Source organism: Lepidothrix coronata, unplaced genomic scaffold (genome assembly GCF_001604755.1).
Source record: "Lepidothrix coronata isolate B3197 unplaced genomic scaffold, Lepidothrix_coronata-1.0 Scaffold84, whole genome shotgun sequence".
Lineage (NCBI taxonomy): Eukaryota > Metazoa > Chordata > Aves > Passeriformes > Pipridae > Lepidothrix > Lepidothrix coronata.
In genome coordinates this window covers 396342-417883 of record NW_016690264.1, presented here as the reverse complement: position 1 = coordinate 417883, position 21542 = coordinate 396342, and the positions used below count along the sequence as shown (strand labels likewise).

Below are 21542 nucleotides of genomic sequence, written 5' to 3'. Positions count from 1 at the left end.
GTTGTGTAATTCTGACTGAAAGTTACAGCTTTATCAACAAACACAAAGTGCTTGTTCTGTTTGAAAATTTGTGTTTTCCACTCATCATGAACTATTTATTAATTATGTGCTGGTTTTTATCTTTTAAATAAAAGAAACCACTATTTCATACATGCTGCACGTTAGGAAGTATTAAAGATTCACTGGTATGTAGAGCACTTACTGCTGTGAACACAAGTGAAGAGCTTCTGTAAACAATTGATTCAAGATTTCAAAATAACACAAGTGCTGAGAAAACTGCTGCACTCAACTATACTGTCACATTTCCATGGATTAATGAGTTACTGTTTGTTATCTCAGTGATAGTGACTGTCTGAGTGCTCAAACCCCATCACAAATGTGCTATAAATTCATAACCTTAGATCTCTCTTTAAATCCCAGTGAAGATGTTCTGTCGTGCATGTGATGTGCCGAGGAGCATGTTCGCTGTTACCGAAGCTCAGCTGATAGGCACTAACTCGCTTCTGTGTCTGAGCTGTGAAATGACAAATGGTTGAAAAATATATCCTTTGTGCCAAGATCAGAGATTTCTGCCTGCAGTTGTAGAGGGCTTTAGAGCAATTCAAGAAAATATTCAAATGTTGGCTGGAAAATACATTCATTCTTCCGAGTTGTGACTGTTCCACCAGTCTGTGACTCTACTTTTGTCACTGATACTCATAAACTCACTGTGCTCAGATTCCCAACCTCCTCATGCTTTCTAGTGTTCCTGCCTCTCTTACTTAACCCCTCCTTTGCTTAGACTTTTGTCCTCCAGTATCTGTGATGAAAAGCACTATAAATATGAAGGCAGTTCCTTGGCTGTTGAATCCATTACTTGGGTGTACCTGTGGTGGGCGTGTTAGCGATGTTAATCTGGCCAGTCTTGCAGAACTAGTTGTTATACTTTCTCTGGAGCATGGTGAATCTATTACATATAAAGAGGCAGTATTGGTATTAATAAATTCTTTCATTAATCTGTCCTTTCAAAATTATGCCCAAAAGTTCCAGAAGCTTTTTGCAATGCAGACTGGCCATGTTTGCCTTGGGGTGGCTGAGTGCTGCATCCATTGCACTTCATTCCAGTGTATACTGGATAATGTGTTGCTATTTAAGAATATGCAGAACGTTCTGCATGCAAACCCATACACATAAACACTCTCACCCTGTGTATATTGTGGCTGCACATCTTCAGCTTGTGTGGTATGATGTACACACTTGTGCACGCCCACACACTAAACCTTTGCAGGTCAAAAAGGGAGGATAAACTTTTGAACCCAGCTGCCTCCAAATTAAGTACATGTGCAGGGACCACCAAAGCTGGGGTTACCGTATTCCAGAAAAGTGCTGGACACTGACACCCACGTCTTGTACTGCAGGAGTCTTCTTGTTCTTCCCTTAGAGCCTGAAGGATGATGTCTTGAAAGCACACTGTCCGCTTCGCCCTTTCCTTGTCACCAGAAAGGACAGGCAGCAGTTTGGTGACTTCTCCCTTCGTTATGGAAATGGGACTGATACAGTAATCAGGATGCTGCATATGGAGCTTTTTAAATTACTGCTCTTCAGTCTTTTGTTAGCCTTCATTATTCCTGAAGATTTTTTTCAAGTCATAAAAATGGCATTTTTAATATGCAGAATTAAAAAAAAAAAGGCAATATGAAGAATACGTTTTTGTCAATAAGCTTTTACCTTTTAAACCAGTTATCTTAGTTTCTGCTCTAGGTATTTTAATTGAAGATTAACTACTGTTAAAGAGTATACAAATTTAGGTAGTATATATTTGGAGTAGTAAAATAGGACTGAATAAAAGCTGGGAATAGAGTTACCTGTCCATTATAATTTTAGATTGCAGAGCACAGACTAACCTTCATTTGAAGTCAGCACAGCTGACTGAGAGACTATTCTGACATTAAGGCTGTTTTATTTAATTATATCTTTTGTTATGATGAAGTTCACTAGAAGTATACTTTTGCAGTTTTGAGTTAAGCGGGTTGTACCTGGACATTTGTTTTATTTCTGCTGCCCTTTTTTTGATAAAAATTTGTTAGGTCAAAGCTGATGCATGTGAACATGAAGCAAAATGCTAAAATAATTTCTTTATGCTTGTGACTTTCTGCTAAAATGACCTGGATGAACTCCGTTTTGCCCACCACAGGAAATAAGACTGGTTCGTTTCTGTCTACAAACTGATCATTTCTCTTGAACCTCGAGCAGCCTCAGGTTCAATATGAGTTCTCTGAATTATGGGCATTTAAGACATGGAGGCTGATTTTGCTTGAGAGGGAAGGAGTTGAAGATGCTGCTTTATTCTACTCACCTGCATTGTCTCTTGGGCAAACTACTTAGTTACCGTCCAAAGAGATAGGCTCCTGTCTTCCTTATAGTATCCCATATTTCTTCTAAGGATAAAAGGATAACTGTCCTGAGGAAAATCTTGTCAAGACTTATTGTTTAAACCTACTTGGAAGGGTGTGCATCTGGTAGTTTTTGTAAGAACTCAGATTTTTCTTTCTACTCTGAGTTTTTACTAGAGCTTGAATTTTAGCAGCAGAAGTATTAACCTAAACTTTCAGTAGTTCCATATAGATGGATCATCATAGATGAGAGAATGCTGCTGATTCCATTTTGATCCCTGAAAGCTGAATTGTAGCTCAGTGAAGCGAGAGGTGCTGTGTGTTGGCATATTAACCTGCATGGAGATGTGATTCCTTGCTGGACCATTCCCTTGTGTGATACCCTGCACTGTGCCACAGTCCACAGGGGATGTAGGTCTTTAAAAGGAGAATAAGGCTTAATACTGTGGTGTGCTGCTGCAGACTTCCCTCTCCTCTGCTGCCTGCTGGTAAGGAAGGAACCTGGATAAGATAAGACCTGGGTCTTGACTTAACAGTGTCATAGTCTCTGTTGCGAGCTTTGCGCAGACAAAATGGTTATTGGCCAGGACTGTGCCCTTTATCCATGACACTCCCCCAGTCCTTCTCTTTTCTTGTTTTTTTTGCTCTTCTTGTTGTTTCCCCCTCCTTGTAAGGAGGGAGGGTTTGAACCACAGATTTGCCATGATTCTGCTGCAAAATCAGTAACAGCTGTTGGAATTGTAAATGGCTTCTTGGTTGCTGTCACAGAACCTGCTGTTGATCAGCTCTGCCCTGAGCAATAACTGGAGACATCAGGACCACTGAGGCGAACTAGAGGGTAAGGGTGGAGGGAATTAAAACCCTAAGGCAGGGCTCTAAATAGAGAACACAGGCACAGATGGGTGTTGGAAGGGACACTGTTTCCTTTTATTGGATGACTTTTCAGATACTGTGAAGTGTGGAGTTGACTGGAGCAATATCATAGCAAGGAAAATGTAGAGGAGCTATCAGAGAAAAAGTAATTTGAATGTGAATTTCTATTATCCTCCCCATCTTTCAAAAATCCAGTATTCTAGGAAAACTCAGCAGGCAATAGATATTCCATGCTTTGATAGGGTCACTCTACAAGTCATTTATGTTGATAGGCTAAATATGTTCCTGTGTTGTCTTTGAGTAATTTTAGGATATCATAAACATTGATGTGTTAGTACAAGCAAATGTCTAACAATTATCTGTGAAGAAAAGTAAATCTTGAGACGTGAGAATTCCTGGTCCTGAAATGGGCTGTACTAGAACCTAAACTTAATAAAATCAACAGTCATCACACAAGATGCTGCCTTTGTGGTTTTGGTAATGGGGCTAATTTATTCTTAACTTGTTTGTATGTTTTGGCTGGTCATATTACATCTTCTGTAATTTAATTTTCCTCTCCTTCAATGCTGCCTTTTACTGCACTCCCTAGACACACCAAATTTATTTGTGGGGGTTGGATTCTTTTGCAGTGCAAGTCAAAGTGAGTTGGTGTGTTGGAAATGTCCAGTGGATCTTCAGTTCAGGTCGTTGCTCCACAGAGCTGTGTTGGCTGTCATAACACCCTGCAAAACCAGTTGTGAACCTTTTCCCTTTCACTGCTGGATTTGTACCCAGATGCTCAAACAGCTTGGCAGTGGTAGGTAGGAATCTTGTAAGTTTGGGTGCTATAGTTTGTTCTGTTCCAGCCACTTGGCATCAGAACACTAATTATTAATTTCTGCATCAGTGCCCTGAGAACTGCCCACATCTTATTTCTAAACAGCATCATCAGTACCTGGAAATTTCAGAAGGATGGAGAGAGTCTTTTGGGGAGATGGCTCAGGAAAGCTAATCTCCTTCAGCCGAAATGTGATCTGCTTCTCTGGACTTGGACAGAGAGGCTGTACCTGTGTTTTCTGATATTTTACTTGACTAGGTTTTAGAACAGTCTGTGCCCCAGGAAGAGTGTAATGAGGAAGGAAACCCAGCCCTTGGGTGCTTGCCTAGAAAAATGGAAGTATTGCTGTGGCATGGATAGAGGTATTAAGTTATTAGTATGTGCTAGGTCTGTGTCACTGTGCCTCTGCAGCTTTGCTATCTCATTTAAAGTCTGACTTACTGTGCCCATCCCTTTATAAACATACCACTGCTTGTGTTCGACTCTGTTGGCTTCGCTGTTTATTTGGAGCCCAAGTGTACTATAAAGTAATTATTAGAAAACATTAACTTTATATTCAAAGGTTTATTTCTGGTCTTTGTGTTTACTGAGAAAAAGCATGAGAATACTGAACTAAAAGTTTTGATATTGAGAAGGAGAATCATAAGTAAATTATGCCTTTTAAAATAATGCTTATATTAATTTTAAGTGGTTTTATTTGGAGAGTGGACTGATGACTTTGCATTTTTGAAATAACGGTATTGAAGCAGCCTGCAGAGAGTCCCATTCTGCAAATCTTCCCCCTTTCTGATAATCATTGCCTAATTAATTTCTGTAAGAATGTTTAAAAATATTAGTAGTTAAATAATACAAAGAGAATCAGTTAAGGCTCAACAGTGTTCAGCCAGCATGTGCTGAATGGGGAAAAGCATAGTGTCTTAATTAAAAGAAATGCAGGAAACTTAGTTATTGGAAAGTATTTTTCACTGCTAGAGGATTTGTGGGTGACTAAGAATTTATAGACTTGAGTTTTTTATTTTTTAAATAAAAGCCAGATACATGTCTTCATCCTTTGGCTTGTTGACTCAATTTACTTGGATGGAATTTTTCAACATTTAAAACAAATTAAAATTCATGAATCATTTCTGCTTAAAGGCACAAGCTTTTATAGATACAACAGTTAAGACTTAACTGGTTACATACATAAATACTGTTTTGGATATGTAAATTTTGTACTTGCTCCCTTAAAAAAACGCAGATGAAAGTTTTAATAGTTGGGATACAGCAGGGATTACCTGTTATACGATAATTATTGTGTTTGAATAACTGTTTATTTTAGCATTGCTTCATCTCTCTCTCTCTCTCTCATTTCCTGCTAAAGTAACAACTTGTTTGCAGGACAGATGTGAAGAAAACATCCCACCATAGCAGAGGGCAACGACGCGCTTTGTAAAGATGTTCCGTGCTGCCTTTGGTGTCTGCAATTTCTGTGTAGTTATTGAGAGAGGTTTTTCAGTTTTGCTGTAGTGATCCATGCTTGCTCTTGAATTCTTAGGTTCTGTTGCTCTGTGCTGGTGTGGTGTGAACCCTGTTCAGGAGGGGAAGGTGTCGTTTCACGCAGGGTACATCGGTATTAGATTAGGATCAGCATTGTTTTATTCCACGGTAAATGGAGCATGTGAATTTATTTTAATTGTTTTAATTATTGTGGCCAATTGATTGCTGGTACAGCTAAGTGAGCTTTTCCACAAGCATTTTGTAAATGTGGCAGGCTTTATTGTGAGGTTTCAATTTGTGCTTTCCTGGAATTTGCTTAAAAACATGACTCGGGGGAGGTAGGTGAGCAGTCAGTGCATGTCAACAGAAAATGACAATTGTTCCAGATCAAAATGTGTGTCCTCTTTCAAATATATTATTTCAAGAATATTTTGATTTTATGTAGTTCAGGATTTTCTTGGGAAGCTCATTTCTCTGCTGCTGCAGTAACCAGTCACTGTAGCACAGCTCTAGGCACCGTGTTGGTGTTCTGAGAAGTACCAGCTGTGGCTTTTCTCCTCTGGACTTCCTTTGCAGAGGAAAGAGGGAGCAAGGTGAGGTGTTTGTAGCCATTCATGTGCACATGCATATGTACTGCTGAGAACTTGAAGTTGCATTGGAATGTAAAATTTTTAAGTAAAAAGAAGAGGTAAGGTAAAATAGTAGACAAATTGGGAAGCAAAGCTGAATACACTCTTTTGGATGTTCCTTGCTAAGGCTGCTTTGTATATAATGTCCATAATTTGTACATAAAAGTACATAATGGACTTCACTGTGTTCATTTTTTGTAGAAGGGACTTTTAAAGAACACTGGAATCATTGAGAGTGAGTTTTGTTACATGAGCCAGATAATTAGTGTTCGAGCATCAACTATAGCAGGAAAACAATGTTTCTGCAAAAGCAAACCTGTCCAGTCTTGTCCCTTGAAAGGCCTCTTATTATATGACCCTTGCTTTTCTCATGCAGCCTGCCCTCCTGTTTGACTGAGCTCCATCCACCTGTGAATGGTGTTTGAATCTGAGAACCTCACCAAGGAACATGTGTGTGCCCCGTGGAGCTGCTCCATCTGTGGGCGTTTGAGGGCTCCTTTATGATCTTCAGCAAGTTCAGTGTGGGCTGTTGGTCTTGGCAGACTGTTAAAGACACTAGGAGGGAAAAGCACTGAGGAGCTGTGTTAGGGAAGAAGTGTATGAATAATAAGGAAGAACTGGCAAACATTTTAATTTGTCTTGGTAAAACAAAATTATACAAATCTTTAGTGTCCCTTTTTTTTTTTGTACAAAGCCATAGAGGAGGAATTTATAGGTTATTAAGACTGAAAACTTTGTAGTAACCCAGCATTCTCATGCTGTTTATTCTTTCCACCTCCCTCAACATTTTATTTCCCTTGTAATAATTAGTTTGAACTTTCCTCTATTTTTCTGGATCAAGTAATTTTCGTACAACTTCAGGATTTTTTTTATATGCTTTAAGTCTTTCTTCTAAATAATTTTTTATAACAAAAAAAAAAAAGCCATGAATACATTATAATTTCAATTTTCATGGTGTGTGAAAGATTTCTGCACTAGGTCTTTATTGTTTTTGAAGAATTCATCACCCTAGTTAAGAAGCTTAATATAAATTAAAGAAGGTATTAAGGAACATTAAGACATCAAAATGTGGAGCGTTCTTTTCCTTTCGATTGCTCCAAATGCAAACAAGTTGAATAAAATGCAATCAAAGGGCCTGTTTGGAGAACATTGAGTGGCTTTACAGCTGTGCTGTAGAGAACCTCTGGTAAGAGCATAATTCAAATAAAAAGGCCTTTCTTTCCTCCTCCTAATTCTCTTTGTTGTGGTGACAACAGAGTACAAGCCCGATAAAAATTTAATCACCTTATCTTTTTAAAGCAAATTGCATATTTGTTTACACACAATATACATAACATGAAAAAGAAAAAGCTGCTATCCAATCCCCCTCCCCTCCTAATCGCATTAAAGGCCCTTGCCTAGAAGTTTTAAAAAAAAAAAATTAAATGTTTTATTCTTTATTCTGAAGTCCCATTGTTCAGGATTGCTTTATAAAGGCAGCCCAGGGGAAGATGAATATCACCAAACTTAAACTCTGGACCAGCGCTGAGCAGCAGATGCTTGGGATATGTCAGCAGAGTTGGTCCAGCTTAACTGGCTTCTGCAGTGCCTACTCCACATCAAGAGTTTTGCAGGCAAGATGGGAGGATTAGACAGGCCTGCGGATCCAGCACTTTGATTTGAGGCTGCTTTGTAATGAATTGCCTTTGATTGTGTGTCAGATCTGCTAACCTGAACTTTTTCCGCATTGTATGCATTTCTGAAAGGCTGCTGTAGGAGAGATTGGGTATTGGTGCTGGTGTTGTTGTTGTTGTTCCCTTTTCACTAGGCTGATAAAGTTTCAGCCCCTTGTGTTGAATGCAAAACCTGTTTTCAGTTGTTTCTGCTCACCTTGGTGCACACAACATGAGCATTGTTGGTTTTGTTTATTTACTGTTCTATAGGTACTGGAGTGCTGACAAAAACACAGTCAAAAGTTATCTTCTGGCCCACTGCAGAGTGGGTTGGGAGCTCCCTCACTGGAGAGAAACTTAGTGCCAGAGATATGACATGGGCTTTAAAATTATGAAAGCTCCTGTGCTTACTAATTCCTTGATCTGTTTTTGCATACCTAACTGTACTCTTTATGGGCATGTTTGTCATATTGTTCCTCTTGATTTGAGAATTTGATCAGCAAAGACTACCTCAACAATAAAACTTGTCCTGTACTACAGTTGTCATAGACTCCTCCAAATTTTATTCATTGTGTTGACATCTGCATGTTTCTTTAGTAGTCTCCCAGGAAGGGAGAGAACTTCTTAAGAAGTCCAGTGACAGTAGCTGTGATTTTAAGATACTGTTTTGACTTTGATTATTATGAATGGTCTTACATATTTCACACAGACCTGCCTGTAATTTTTCTATTGTTGAATTGTAACAACAGCCTGTCGGTATCCCCAGGGTTCCAACTACATTGCATATATTTGTGTTAATAATTTGATGTCCTTATTAGTTCCATTTTTTTTTCCACAGTTGCTCCTGTTGTGCACTGGGCATTTTCCATGCACTCGGGTTTTGCTTCAGGGAGCTTGAAGAACGTGTAGACAAAAATCACAGCGTCAGTATGAGAGGTGCCTCTCCCTGCAGGTGTGCTGGGAGAATGAGTACAATACTTAGGCACCATCTCAATGACTGCATGGACCTTGAGTGGCCATCAAGTGAAAACAGAGTTTTAATAATTGCTGGTGTGATATATCAGCTGGCATAATTGCAGCCTTGTTACTGTACTGAAAGCCCATGCAGAAATCAATTTGAAAATTTCCTTTAGGCTACTGGAACAGTGTTGGATTTGAGGCCAGAAATATTACTGTAGTGGTTGTCTTTTAGCTCTGACAGTTGATCCATTGTGTTTTGCGGACACTTAATTTGTGTAGCCTGGGCATAGTCCATGGTGCACAGGAGTATCCTGTGTAACCTGTACTGAGTTAGTCTCTGGCATACAGAAAAGCACAAAGTTGTGTAGAGCATACAAGTAATAGTTGTGGTCCAGGAGTGCAAGGTATAAATCCATCTGCTCTTTAGGGGAGTCGCCCTAGGAGGACTTTGCCAACAGATGGTTGTGGCACACTGTGTAATGGCAGCTGAAAGGTGTGTTGGTCTATGAAATGAGGTCAATTTTTGTACTCTCAATCAATTTTAAAGTATGGCCAACTAGCCAAGAAATGAAGACCTTAAGTATGTCACTTCATTTCCATGCTTTCATTTAGGGCTGAAGGGCATGTTGGATTAGGGTACATTTTGGAAAACCCGCTGTGGTTACTGCAAATATCCTTCTGAAGTGTGTGTTGGCTTGTATAGACTTACTTAAATAATGAGATGGCTGCAGAGCAGTGGTATGATACGTGGTGGGGATTTTTCAAGTGCGGAAATCTATCCTGCTACATGGCTTAGGATGACAGTGCTCCATTTACTCTGATGTTCAATAATGACATTTTATTTCTGCCAAAAAAGAAGGTTAAAATGTGGTTGTGTTCTGTAAATTTGGGAAATCAAATAATATATCCTGGTCATCTTGCTGGAAGTGAAGTATAAAACTGAACAAATGGCATACTCAATGCAATGTGGTATGCTGGGTCTCCTCAGTGTAGATGACAGGAGGGAGGAGAAGGAAGTGGCAGGCAAGGGATGTGCAGGGAAGGACACTATTGATACTGATTCAGCTGCCAATAGATGTAGTGTGGTAATGGAGTCTGTGCTCCATTTAGCAATATGAAAAATATCAGACTGAAAATCAAGACGCTGACTTCATGCAGAGGGTATGGCAGACTAATTAAAGAAAAAAATGTGTACCAGTTGAGCCTATAAAACTCTTCCTGACCTTGAGAAAACTCCCAGAGAGCTGTGGGAAACTCCAATCTGTCCCCTCTGAACTTTTTTGTGTTGTTGTTTAAATATAGTAACTGCTTTTTTAATTAAAAAGAAAAATTAGATGGCATTTCAAATTGTGTCCATGGTGCCTTGGGGACCTATTACAGTACAAATTACCCTCTACTATTTAGTGAGGTCTTGTTTACTATTGTGTGAAGCGAGGGTTACCAGCGTAAGGATATAGGACAAGAAGGGCCCTTCTTTGAAAGTCTGGCTCTGCACATGAAAGTGACGCCAGCAATTGGAAGCAATTTGTGGAATTGTTTGATTATATTAATTATGGCACCAGCAAACAGTGCTTGGGAAACAGTTTTGTTTTCTTGCATTCTTTCTTGATTGCTTGCAGCAAAAGCCAAGATACAAAATGTGCCTTTAAGGACTGCTGGAGAGCGCAGCTCAAGCCATTGTGTAGAATTGGCACCGAGCTTGAAAGGGTTGTGTCCGCTTGATGTGAGAGTTTTCCAAATACAGCTTCGGCCTGAACTTCACCTAGGTCAGCCTCTTGAATTAAAACAGCTTCTGTCTTCCTCATCAAGGAAGATTAGCTCTTTCCCTGCTAAGAAGGAGCCCATAATGAAATCCATGTTATTTCCAGTAGTACCAGCTCTTATAATAATGTCTTTCGGTCCAAAAGCCTGTATAAACTTAACAAATTGATACACAAGACTCAATTCTGCTCACCACTGAACTGCAGCCTTCTCTGATGTGGTACAGGGCAGCTGTTCCCCAATTTATGGGAAAATGTTTTATTAGTTAAGGATTTCCAAACAGTCTGCCAAGCTGAGACTGCAGGAATAGCTCTGCTGATGCAGACTGGCTGTCACAACAGTGTTTGGTTGGGACATGGGGCAGTCTACTTCTGCTCAAAATGGCCGTAAAATGTTGTGGGTTTTTTTCTTGCCTCTGTCATCAAACAATGAATTATGGATGTTTTGCATAGATCCCAAACACCACACTGAGGCATTAGTATGATTCTCATTTGGAAGGAAGGAGTCTCCTTTCTGGCCTCCTTGGAGGCTGGTTGCTCTCTGACCAACTTCGTGCTGTAGTCCTATTAATATTCATGAGCCAGGCGAGGTGGTAATAGCTGATCTTCTACTAGCCAGAAGAGAAAAATGAATCTACTGTGGAGTTTGGAACTCTAGCAGAGTATTTGAGAGAGCAGACAAGAGATGTGGGAAAGGTGGTGTGAATTCAAAAGAGAATTACTGGAGAATTGCGAAGGGATTTACATAAGTAAAATTCACTGCCTGATCTGTGAAAGTAATTGCAGCTCAAATCCTGAGCTCCTGAGGGTAGTAAGGAAAGGAGTATTCCTTGTTTCTTCAGTGAATCTCTGGTCAACTGTTGCATTGAAATTGTCTTGGTAATCGTATTGTGCTTGTTCATCATGGTGATGAACACCTGGGAACAGAGTGGATTGGCTCCTGTAGAACCATACTTAAATACTTTCCCTAGAGAAAGTTTATAGGTGTTGACATAATGACTGTGATGTCAGGGAGAGAATTCCTGCCTGATCCCAGGCTCCAGTTAGTTCAGGACACAGTTTCATCCCTGCTCTTTCTGAAGCAACATATGTTACTGACAGGCAGATGGGATGCCAAGCTAGATGGGACCAGTCTCTAGATGACCAGTGATCCAGTCTGCTAGATATGGTGTGGTGTATCTGATGTTCCTGGTATAGTATTTATGGGTAGGGTAAGACAGGTTTTTTGTCCTTGGAAGGCTCATAAAGATCTCATTTTTCTTGATTAGTTTGGGGTTTTTTGTGATTTCGGTTTTTGGTTTGGTTTGTTTTTTGGTGTGGGAGTTTTTTTCATTTTTTGGGGGTGGTTTTTTGCTGGGATATTGATGGTGAAAAATTACTACCTTTAACTTGAATAAAATCAAACGGTAGGATTGTTGGGTATCTTTAGCAGAGGAGCAGAGTTGCTAACTGAGAGCTCAATATAAAGAGTTGAAGCAACAGGATGCTACATTTTCTGTTATTCTTGCACACTTTCTGCCTGACTGTATAGGTAACTGTAACACGAGGGCTGGGCAAACTGATCCTCTTATTTTGGGATGCTTCTGCTTTTTGTTTGAATCAAAATTCCAGAATGTTACTTGTGGGATATTGCATGAACTTTTCATGATTTTAGAACACAGATAACTGTTTCTTAGAACTGCTGACATGTTTGGGACTAAGTGGAAAAGTAACTTGTGCTTGATATTGTATTGCATGAGAACCAGCTCTTTTATCTCTGGTATTTCTATTTATTTTGCTGGAAACCAATGATAAATTTATTAGTCTTGTTTTAAAGTTAATCACAATCTGAAACAGATAGGAGTGCTGCTTTATTTGAATCTCTTTGGACGTCAGTAAATAAGTTTTTTAAGTCTTGGATGAATATACATAGATGTTGCAAGAAAAAAAAAGGAATTAGTTTGTAATTGTGTTGTGCTAAAGTACAGGATTTTCAAGTCCTGCAGTACTGGCAAAAAGTTTCTATTACCTTTCCATCATTGCAGGAAGGTGGGGGAGAGGCTGGTACTCGTCCACTCACTATTGCAGCCCCTCTGCATCAGACTGTGGCATGGATGTCTCCATCTGGGGCTCTAATTATTTCTGATTTTTAGGTCAACCGGCTTTTGTACTCCCTGTTAGCAGGAGAGTTGATGCTGGCAACACACTCTCTAACTGTGTAATTAGGGTTCAGGTTCTGAGGGTTCAATTTAAGGAAATCCTGAAATTGTGAAAACCAGCTGTTACGAATAATCCATTGTGAGTGAGGATTATCCCCAACCCTTTGCCTCTTTCAAGTTTTACTCTTTTTTTTTTTCCTTCCCTTGGGAAGAAAGAAAAATGTCTGCCTGTCATATTAAAAGGTTACATTTGCCTCGGATAAAAATTATTTCCAACATCAAATGTACTATGTTCACTCATTTTCTGATGTTCAGTCAATTTTTAACATTTGAATGTTGGCAGGAGACAGGAAGTTGCAGGTGGCCAAGTCTTCTACCTGCAGCATTCAAAAAGAAGTGAATAGGACATTTAGTTTACAGAAGGTAAAGCAAGTTCAGTTTCCCACTGAAAGTCTGCTCACAAATTCTTGAATGGAATGGAAGGCTTGGCAATAATATTAGCAAGTTAAGAATAGTCTAGCAATTTCTTAATATGTAATGCAAAAAGGAATAGTTTCTCTTCCTATGGTAGCTGCTGGTGTAGCCTTAGTGTGCTTTTTCTTAACAGTGTCATAAGAATCCTGAGCCAATGCTTTTCCATCAAACCATGGCAAGTATCAGTGCAGGAAGGTGGTGTAATACATTTGCTAATTTTCCTGTTGGTAAGATGGGCTTTTAATTTTGGCTTGAAAGGAAAGTTCTCATTAATTGGGAGACTCGAAATCTTTTAACATGATTTTTTTTTCCCCATTCCAATTTTTTATGCTGTAAAAAAACCTGTGTAATCATCCATGCAAATACTTTCATGTTCATTGGTGGGATAGTTAGCAGTAAACTTTTTTTTACAAGTGTGCATATGAGAAGGGAGTTGTTGAAGTTCAGCAAAATAAATTATTCTCCCTGGCTGTGCTGGAGAGCATGCCCTGCACCTATATTATTACACCTGTTTTCAATGATGGGTTTATTAGTTGCTTAAAAATTACTCCTGTCTCTGGCTGGGCTACAAGGAGATACTGTATTATCTTGCTTCTCATCTAAAATGTGTCTGGCATTCAGTCTTTAGAATCTTCCATTCAAACACAACGTTTCATTAGCTTTGATGGAGGCAGGACTATTCCTAAATATTGAAGAGATCTGTGAAAATAGGAAACGGAAATATGGAAATGGAAAATTTGAAAAAGAGAGTTGGAAAAGGAGAGAGAGAAATAAAACTCCTGAAGGGCTGAACAGCAAGTGCAATTTGGGAGTCAAGGAAGGAGGAGCTGAAAATTAGAAAGAAATAGCAGAGACCACCCTTAGAGACTTTTGAAGGAGCAGGAGAGCAGAAGGCTAATAGTAGAAAAAAGTCAACAAACTGACAGAGGATGTTGATAAGGAATGACAGCATTAAGTGAAGGAGGATGTGAAGTGGGGAAGTTATGTAAAAGGTAAAGTAGAATCCACGTTAACAGGTAACAGTTGAAATAAAAATGTATATGGGCAAAAAGCACAGTGGTGCTCCCTCACCCTGCAAAGGAGTTAAAGGAGCAGATACTGTATCAGCTTTCGTCCTCCTTTCAGTGAAGAAGTAGTAAAAACAAAGCCAAAGCAAACCCTGCTGGCTGTGGCCATGTGTGTGTGTTGTGATTTGTGTCCTGGTCGGTGCTCCCGGCAGGGCTGGTGTGAACACTGTCCCACGGGATCCACAGGAGGGTGTTCATCGCCCTGTTCTGGTGCCTGGATTAATGTAAGGACAAAACAAAGGTTTATAGAAACCTAAAACCTGGGAGTATCTTCACTGGGGGAAGGAGGGGAGCTAAATTCATTCTCTATATTTATACACAGGGAGGGATCCAGAATTCTACAATGTGAAATTTCCTTTTGAAATTACTGAAATCTGCATGTCTCTATGCAAATTTTTTGCATGAATAATTATAAAACTCGAGACTCCAATGCGCTTAACTGTGTAAGACACAGCAAATCACTAAGCTGCTAGCTTTTTATTTGTGAAAATTCTGTAAAATATTGTGTTTATCCTTTATTTTGTGCATGTGACATTTTTCTTAGACTTAGAAAATTTTTCATGATGTGGTATTGCTTTTCATCTGAATTTGAAAATTCACTTTTTTTACTATTATTTATAAATTGACCAGTTTAGACTAAATCCTTCAGGCCATGCTGAGACAAAGGATATTAAAGAGTCCGTATTTTTATTTCTTAATTATTAACAATAGTTGAAACAAAAAGAATGAAGTAGATTAAACTGTTTTACAATTAGATTTTCATGTCTAACCTGGGTTAGTTGCTGCTAAAAGTACATTTTGCATAAGACCTTGTCTGGGCACTTCTTGTTACAGACATGATTTTGATGGGTGGGAATAAATTTGCTAAGCTTTATGTGCCTTTGAGGATGGCCCATTAATAATATTAATATATAGGTATTTTCCATTGTTGTATGCAAAGCATTTCTTAGAACTTTGAAGCTGAAGTCTTTTTCTTTTTAACACACGGGCCTTTTCAATTTAATCCATTAGCAACTTGGCAAAATAAAGTAATTGTCCAACAGAGGAAGAAAAAAAAAATCTATTAACATTTGCTACAAATCCGAGTAGTACAGGCAGCACTTAATTAATGGAACAGATTTCTCACTATGTGTTCAAGCTAACATAGCTATTGTTCAGGAGAGATTAGACCCTTAATGTAAGTAAGTTAAACTAGACCTCCATCTAAAAATATCCGTCATTTCAGCTATTAAAGGTCTGATGTCTTCTTCGGTGACAGATATATTTCCCTTCATTTCCTTGGTTTTGTAAAATGTAAAGTATGCATTGTGTGTAACGCGAGAGCTCCGCGGAGGTAGATGAAACCCCGATTGTGCCTGTCTCTCCCTGCCTGCTCCTTTGTGCTGCTCCCTGTCACAGAGCCTCCTCAGCCCTGAGACCTCCTGGCACCAGAGCAGAGAAACAGAAAATGCCATTTGTCCGGGTACGATGCCAGCCACCTAATCTGTTTGCAGAATGAGGGCCACGGGATCTGATTAGGTAATTTAGATACCTTGAGTTTAATAATACCTGAGCTGCCTTTGGCTGTCAGCCTGTCATTTCACTGGTAGGAACTACCACGTTCTTCCATTTCTTCTGCAAACTTCTTACCTGTAATACCTCGTTTAGCCCAAATAGGTGTTAAGGGCTGCAGGTGAGGTATATATCTTTACTTCTCCTATGTGGAAGTTGGTGACAGAGTGGAGGAGGTGAGATTGTGCAGTTTTCAATACTTTTTCCCCAGTAGAGTTCCACGTGCAGCACATCATTTTTTTCTTAAAAATGAAAATTTTCAAACATGAGATGCTTTGTTTGAACACTGAACGTGCTGTGCCAGGTTTCAGATGTCAGGCTGTCTCACTGATGTCACTGGCAGTTTTTGAAGCTCGGTTTACCCAAAGTGGTTGTTTCACCCTCGTGGCTGAGACTTTCCCAACTTGCTGCTGCAGCCGAATGTCTCTCTGGAGTGAGAGGCTGACTCTCCCTGGGGGATCACCGGTGTGGGCAAGGGCTTGCAGTGACAGCCTGGGTGCCTCACTTCACATACCCATAAGGGAAAATTTTGGCTGCAATTTTAATGCCACATCTCCTCCCTTCCTCTCTCCTTTCCGCCAATTAGCATTTTCTGAAAATTAGAGCCTAGCGAAGCCTGCTAACATAAATAAAAGTGTTTTAGGATTTGTTTGCTTTAATTAAAGTGTGTCTTTCTGAAAGGATTTAGTTAAACATCTTTCTTAAACAGTGCTGTGCCAGTAACAGCAACATTAGTAATAGTGATAAGACTCAGAAAGGGAAACCAACTAGAAAGCAAAATGAAATGTTTCTTTGTCCAAAAAATAAATGATCTTCCCAAGAAAGTGGAGGAAACCCCGTGCAGGGAAACTTACAATTAGGTTGATCAAAACAGTAGAAAACATAAAATATGAAATAAATCCTGCAAAGGTATAGAGCGAGGCTGTGTGAGATCACTCTTTTTGCTGGTTTTATTTTGTTTTCCTCTGTTTTGACTCTTGCTGTTTTTTTTCTGGCAGGACCCAAGATGTTCTCAGAGCTTTCCAAATAGGAAATAAGTTGCTTTTCATGTAGTGATAAATTAGTTTTCACAGTGAAGTTGGAATGATTGTAAGGGTAATGATATTAATGGGATTTATATGAAAGCACCCAATTAAAAAATCAAAACAGTTGCATCAAACATGACTATACAATGTAATAAAATCATATAATAAATATGTGGTCCCACCACCCCATATTACCTAGTTTGATTAATTGAACCTTACACGTGCAAAGATAGTCATTATCAGACTTCTCAGCCATCAAGGAGGAACAGTCTCAATTATTTTCACAATGAAATAATCATTGCTTTTTTTGTGTTCTGCCATCTGGAAAGAGAAAACAGCAGCTGCCATGACTGTGAAATGCAAGATCTTGCAGAACTGTACAAAGTTGATTCTGCTTGATGCTGGACTCCTGCAGCCTTAATGTAGGCTGTAATTTATTTAGTTAAATACAAAACGTCCTGCTTTTCTCCTCTTTTGGGTGCTTGCATTTCATATATTATTTTTATTTTTTTTTCCAAAAAAAGCAAGACTGATCCCTTTCTCTCCAAAAGTATCCCTGTGTCTGCACTGCAGGGCCTTAGGGCTGTTTTACAGCATCTGGTTATGAGATGGCAAATGGGCAGTTTCCTGGGTTTGCTTCAACACTTCCTCGTTTCTTCCTTTCCCTCGGCTGTGTGGTGGGAATGGCGCTTGGAACAATTTGCTCTCTGACACAGCAAGATGAGAAGGTGGGCTCTGGGGCCACATCCCCCTGCAATCAGCTGTGAGTGCCTCTGGACGTGTCTGAGCTGGAGCAAATCACCTGTGCCTGTAGACCTCCTGTCTCCAGTAAATCATAAGCATCTCAATCTTTTTGTCAGGCCGTGATATGAGAATCCGCATCTGAATTTCAATATGAGGGGAGAGAGGCTGATTAAGTGTTTGAGATAAGGTTATGTGACACCATAGGTTAAAAATATCTGAACTGATTTTGGCCAGATGCCTGAGAACCACATTGCACCGTATTCAGGTGGCACTGAAAAGCTTCTGAGGAGTTTGCTGTCTTCTGCTTTGTACAAGCAGTTTTCAGGAGTGGTCCTTTAGGAGCTGCATCTCTCTTGTTTTACAGCGTTTCTTTGGACTTTGCTATCCTGCATTTCTTATCTAAAATGTCTCCAACGTGTTGGAACTTATTATAAACCCTGGCCGTTTAGGAAGAAAAGGGCAAATATTTCTGTTTGGCACAAATGCCTGGAGCGAGACTCAAGTTAGATCCGTGGAATTCTGTGCAGGTTAATTCTAGTTCCAATAAACAGTGCTATTTGTTCCAATAAACAAATACTGTGTTTTAACAAAACAAAAGACCCAGCAAACCAAACCAAACAAACAACAAACTGTATAACTTAACAAACACAAAACTGTATAACTTGCAGAGTGCAAATTATAAAATAAAGCGGTGTGCTTCTGGTAAATCTGGGAAATAGACTTAAAGAAATTCTAGAACCTTCTGACTCTTAAAATTGTACATAATTTTAGTATTTTACTGGTTGTTTTTTATTCATGACCTGTATTTTTTATAAATATTCTTAGTGATGACAAGAAACTTCGGGTATGTAAACTTTGGGTGTAAATAATAGGAAAGACCTGCTAAGTAAAAGGCTTAGATCAAGCAAGTTGGTCTGGCTTGTTTAAATTCTTGCCTGTGTTTAATAGTTTAAAAGCTGTAGATGGAAACAGAAAGATTCGGGATACTGCACTGGATTTGGGGATGTCACTTTTGTGAACTTTATGTTTAAAGACTTCTCTTATTTTTGATGTAAGTTACCATATTCTAAAAGTCTGATGCAGAAATATGACTTTCCTAATGCATTTGATTTACCTTCTTATTTTCCTTGGTTGATTTCAGATGTAAACTTTGCTGCTTATTTTTTCTAGCTATACTAAAATATGATGTTGAATGTGTTTATCATGTGTGTTCCTGTTCTTTTACAGATGGGCTGAAGCCAGATACCAAGATGCTTCTTACTGTTGCCTCCAAGAAGAAATCTAAGGGAGGGAAGGGGGATGTGACCAAGGAAGATGAAAGCAGCAAGAATGATTCAGCCCAACCTGTTACTATCTCTCTTAGCTTTAAGAGATACGTCTTTGACACGCAGAAGAAAATGATTCAATCCTGAGAAAGTAAGGGAGGCCTCTAATAGCACCTGAAAGTCCAGACTGAAACGATTTGAGGTGGAATGTATTTCTTTTCTGGACACATTAGACTTGTTTCTTCTTCACCAACAGAGCCTGGAAGCTTCTGCTGATTATATGCCCCCTTCCACGATCTCTGCCATCTCATATTGTTTGTTAGAATTTGCTTATTTTGTCGTCTTTGTGATGTGAATCTTTATGGCATCTCAGATAATGTCACCTGCCAGATGAGCACATTTGGGTGTACATTGTAATTGCACTGTTTTTCTGGAGAATTGTGTTGAAGTTTCTCTTGATTTAGAAGTTTGCCACCAGTATAAATCTAAATCAAGTCAGGATGTGAATTTCATGTGACCCACAAAGGCAAGCTGATTATTCTAGGCTTACTTCCCTGAGCAAAGCAGGAGACAGAAAGCGCACAGTTTAATAGGTGAAACCTAAAATGGATGTTTCACATTCCTTCAGCTGCAGCTATGTAAGATGCTATCTGAAAGATGGTATGGATGTTTTTTATAAATATGATTTATATCTTGAAATGTTTTTCATATTAAACATAATAATGTGTGTGACTGAGAGAGTCTTAATTATTCTGTTTGCTGTTCCAAAGGTTCAGAACCTATCTTTGGTGGCATTTTATATAACTTTTCTGAATTTCCTGCCTGTTCTGCAGTGAATGCTATTCCAGAACTATTTTCTTTTTTTTTTTTGTAACCACAATATCTTTTGTGTGTGAAAGAAAAAGTTACCTCTGGAAATAGTCAAGGGCTTTATTTCATTAAAATAATGATAGAAGATTGTTGCATAAGCCTTGTAAAATGAATATCTCCAAGATGCTTTAGAAACCATTAGTTGTTTAATAGGGATTTCATGGCTGCTTTAGTTCTTCCTCTCAATTTCGTGTCCTAGGCTCATAAAAAGGAGAGCACTGGTAATATCCCTTCTTTGTTACGTACAAAGCACAGACACCTTAACATGAAGACTAACAACAATTCTACAGGTACAAAAGCTGTGGTGTGGAACAGAAGTTGGACTTGGGCTTGTCAGCATGGAAAATGTTAGTTCCTGCCTTTTGAACAAAAAGAGTACCTCTTGTTGATGCTCAATAGCAGCTTCTGACCCATTCACTGAAGTCAGCCATGGACGGTGACCGTGTGTATGATGTAAGTGCATTAGTTGCACATGGAAGTAAATAACTAATAAATCACTACACTCATTAATCATTATTATATCCATTGATGGGCGTGAGTCCATCATGCCAACACGATCCTGATTTTTTTCAATCTTTTCCTTTTAATTTCCAGGTAACCACAGTGGATACAAATGGCAAAGCTATCAGCTATTGAGAGGATATTTACAGCTGGACAGTCAAGAGACAGGGCAAGTCTGGTGTCTAAACTAGGTTCATGGTGCCCCTTTAAATCAGAACAGAATTAGTGCTTTGTGTAATAATCCCAAACAGTTTCTGCTGAGTGAGTCCCAGCAAAGCTTTAGCACATCCCTTAAGATTATGGGGTATGCTTTCAGTGTGATCCCAGAGGAATTAGGCAGGCAACTTCAGCTGTGGCTTAACGTGACTTTGGCTGCCAGCCTTGCTGTAAAATGTATCCTTCTATAATGGAAAAAATGCATTTCACACCCCTGTCACCTCTCCTTCCCCATTTCTCACTTCTTCCCAGACACCCCCAAAGGCAGTCATTGGAAAGAACATTTATAATGTTATCTTTCTTTCAAGCCTTTATCAAATCCTGTTTTGTACTCTGCACTGTTACCTCTGCCTAAGATGCTGCAGTGATGGAACACAGAGAAACAGATGACATAGAAGGAATGGTGTTATTATCATCCCAGGTTAGTCTAAGAATTATTGGTAGAAAAAAAACCTCATAAAAAAAATTGAATTGTTAAGAAACTTCTATTTCTATCTGTGTAGTTCTAGTGTCAATGCCAAATTTTAAATAGGTTGCTAAATTCTGCCAACTCTGGAGTATTGGGAAGAAAAGGAGAGTGATCAGGAGAGGTGCTTCCAGAGTTGTTAGCCTTGCAGTTACAAGTTTTTGTCTTCCTCATTTCTAAGGCATTTTTGACTAGTTCTGGAGAAGAGACTGTCAGTGTAAATGGGAATATGTATTTTTGCAAAGGACTACCTAATTAATGTTTTACCCCCCCTGCGCTGTGGATTGGCCAGTGAGTCTGCTGTTATGGAACTTGATCCCTTTGAAAACTCATTAACCCTGAACAGTAGATTTGCAACCCTCTGCTTGGCTGAAAGGACTCCTGGTGCTGAGAGTTCCATGGTTTATTTGCTTGGGATACTTCAAGGGAGGGAACAGCAACAACTTCCAGAGTTGGACCTCTATCCTTTTCTTGTCCAGTCTCTTGTAGCCGTACTTTTAAAATCTTCCCCCTATTTTCCATCTCATTTCCAGACTAGCATACTAACTCGGCATTTTCCTTCCATCCTCTCAGTCCAAGACCTACCCTCTTCCTCAGTCCTCCTGTTTCCTATCATTGATTCTTCTTTGTCTGGCTCTACTTTTGCCTCTGGAGAAGGAGATGTAAATTTGGGTGCTCGCAGGGCT

The 21542-nt window shown here is 39.3% G+C and overlaps 1 protein-coding gene across 1 annotated transcript in view; it reads left to right on the top strand.

The window, feature by feature from the left end:
• The window catches only part of EEFSEC (eukaryotic elongation factor, selenocysteine-tRNA specific), a 119928-nt gene extending 100157 nt beyond the window's left edge, over window positions 1-19771 (top strand). Inside the window, exon 7 of the mRNA XM_017820617.1 lies at window positions 18766-19771. Within this exon, the coding sequence (XP_017676106.1) occupies window positions 18766-18950 (185 nt within the window). The 3' untranslated portion in view covers window positions 18951-19771. The remainder of the gene's footprint in view (window positions 1-18765) is intronic.
• Window positions 19772-21542: the final 1771 nt, after the last annotated feature.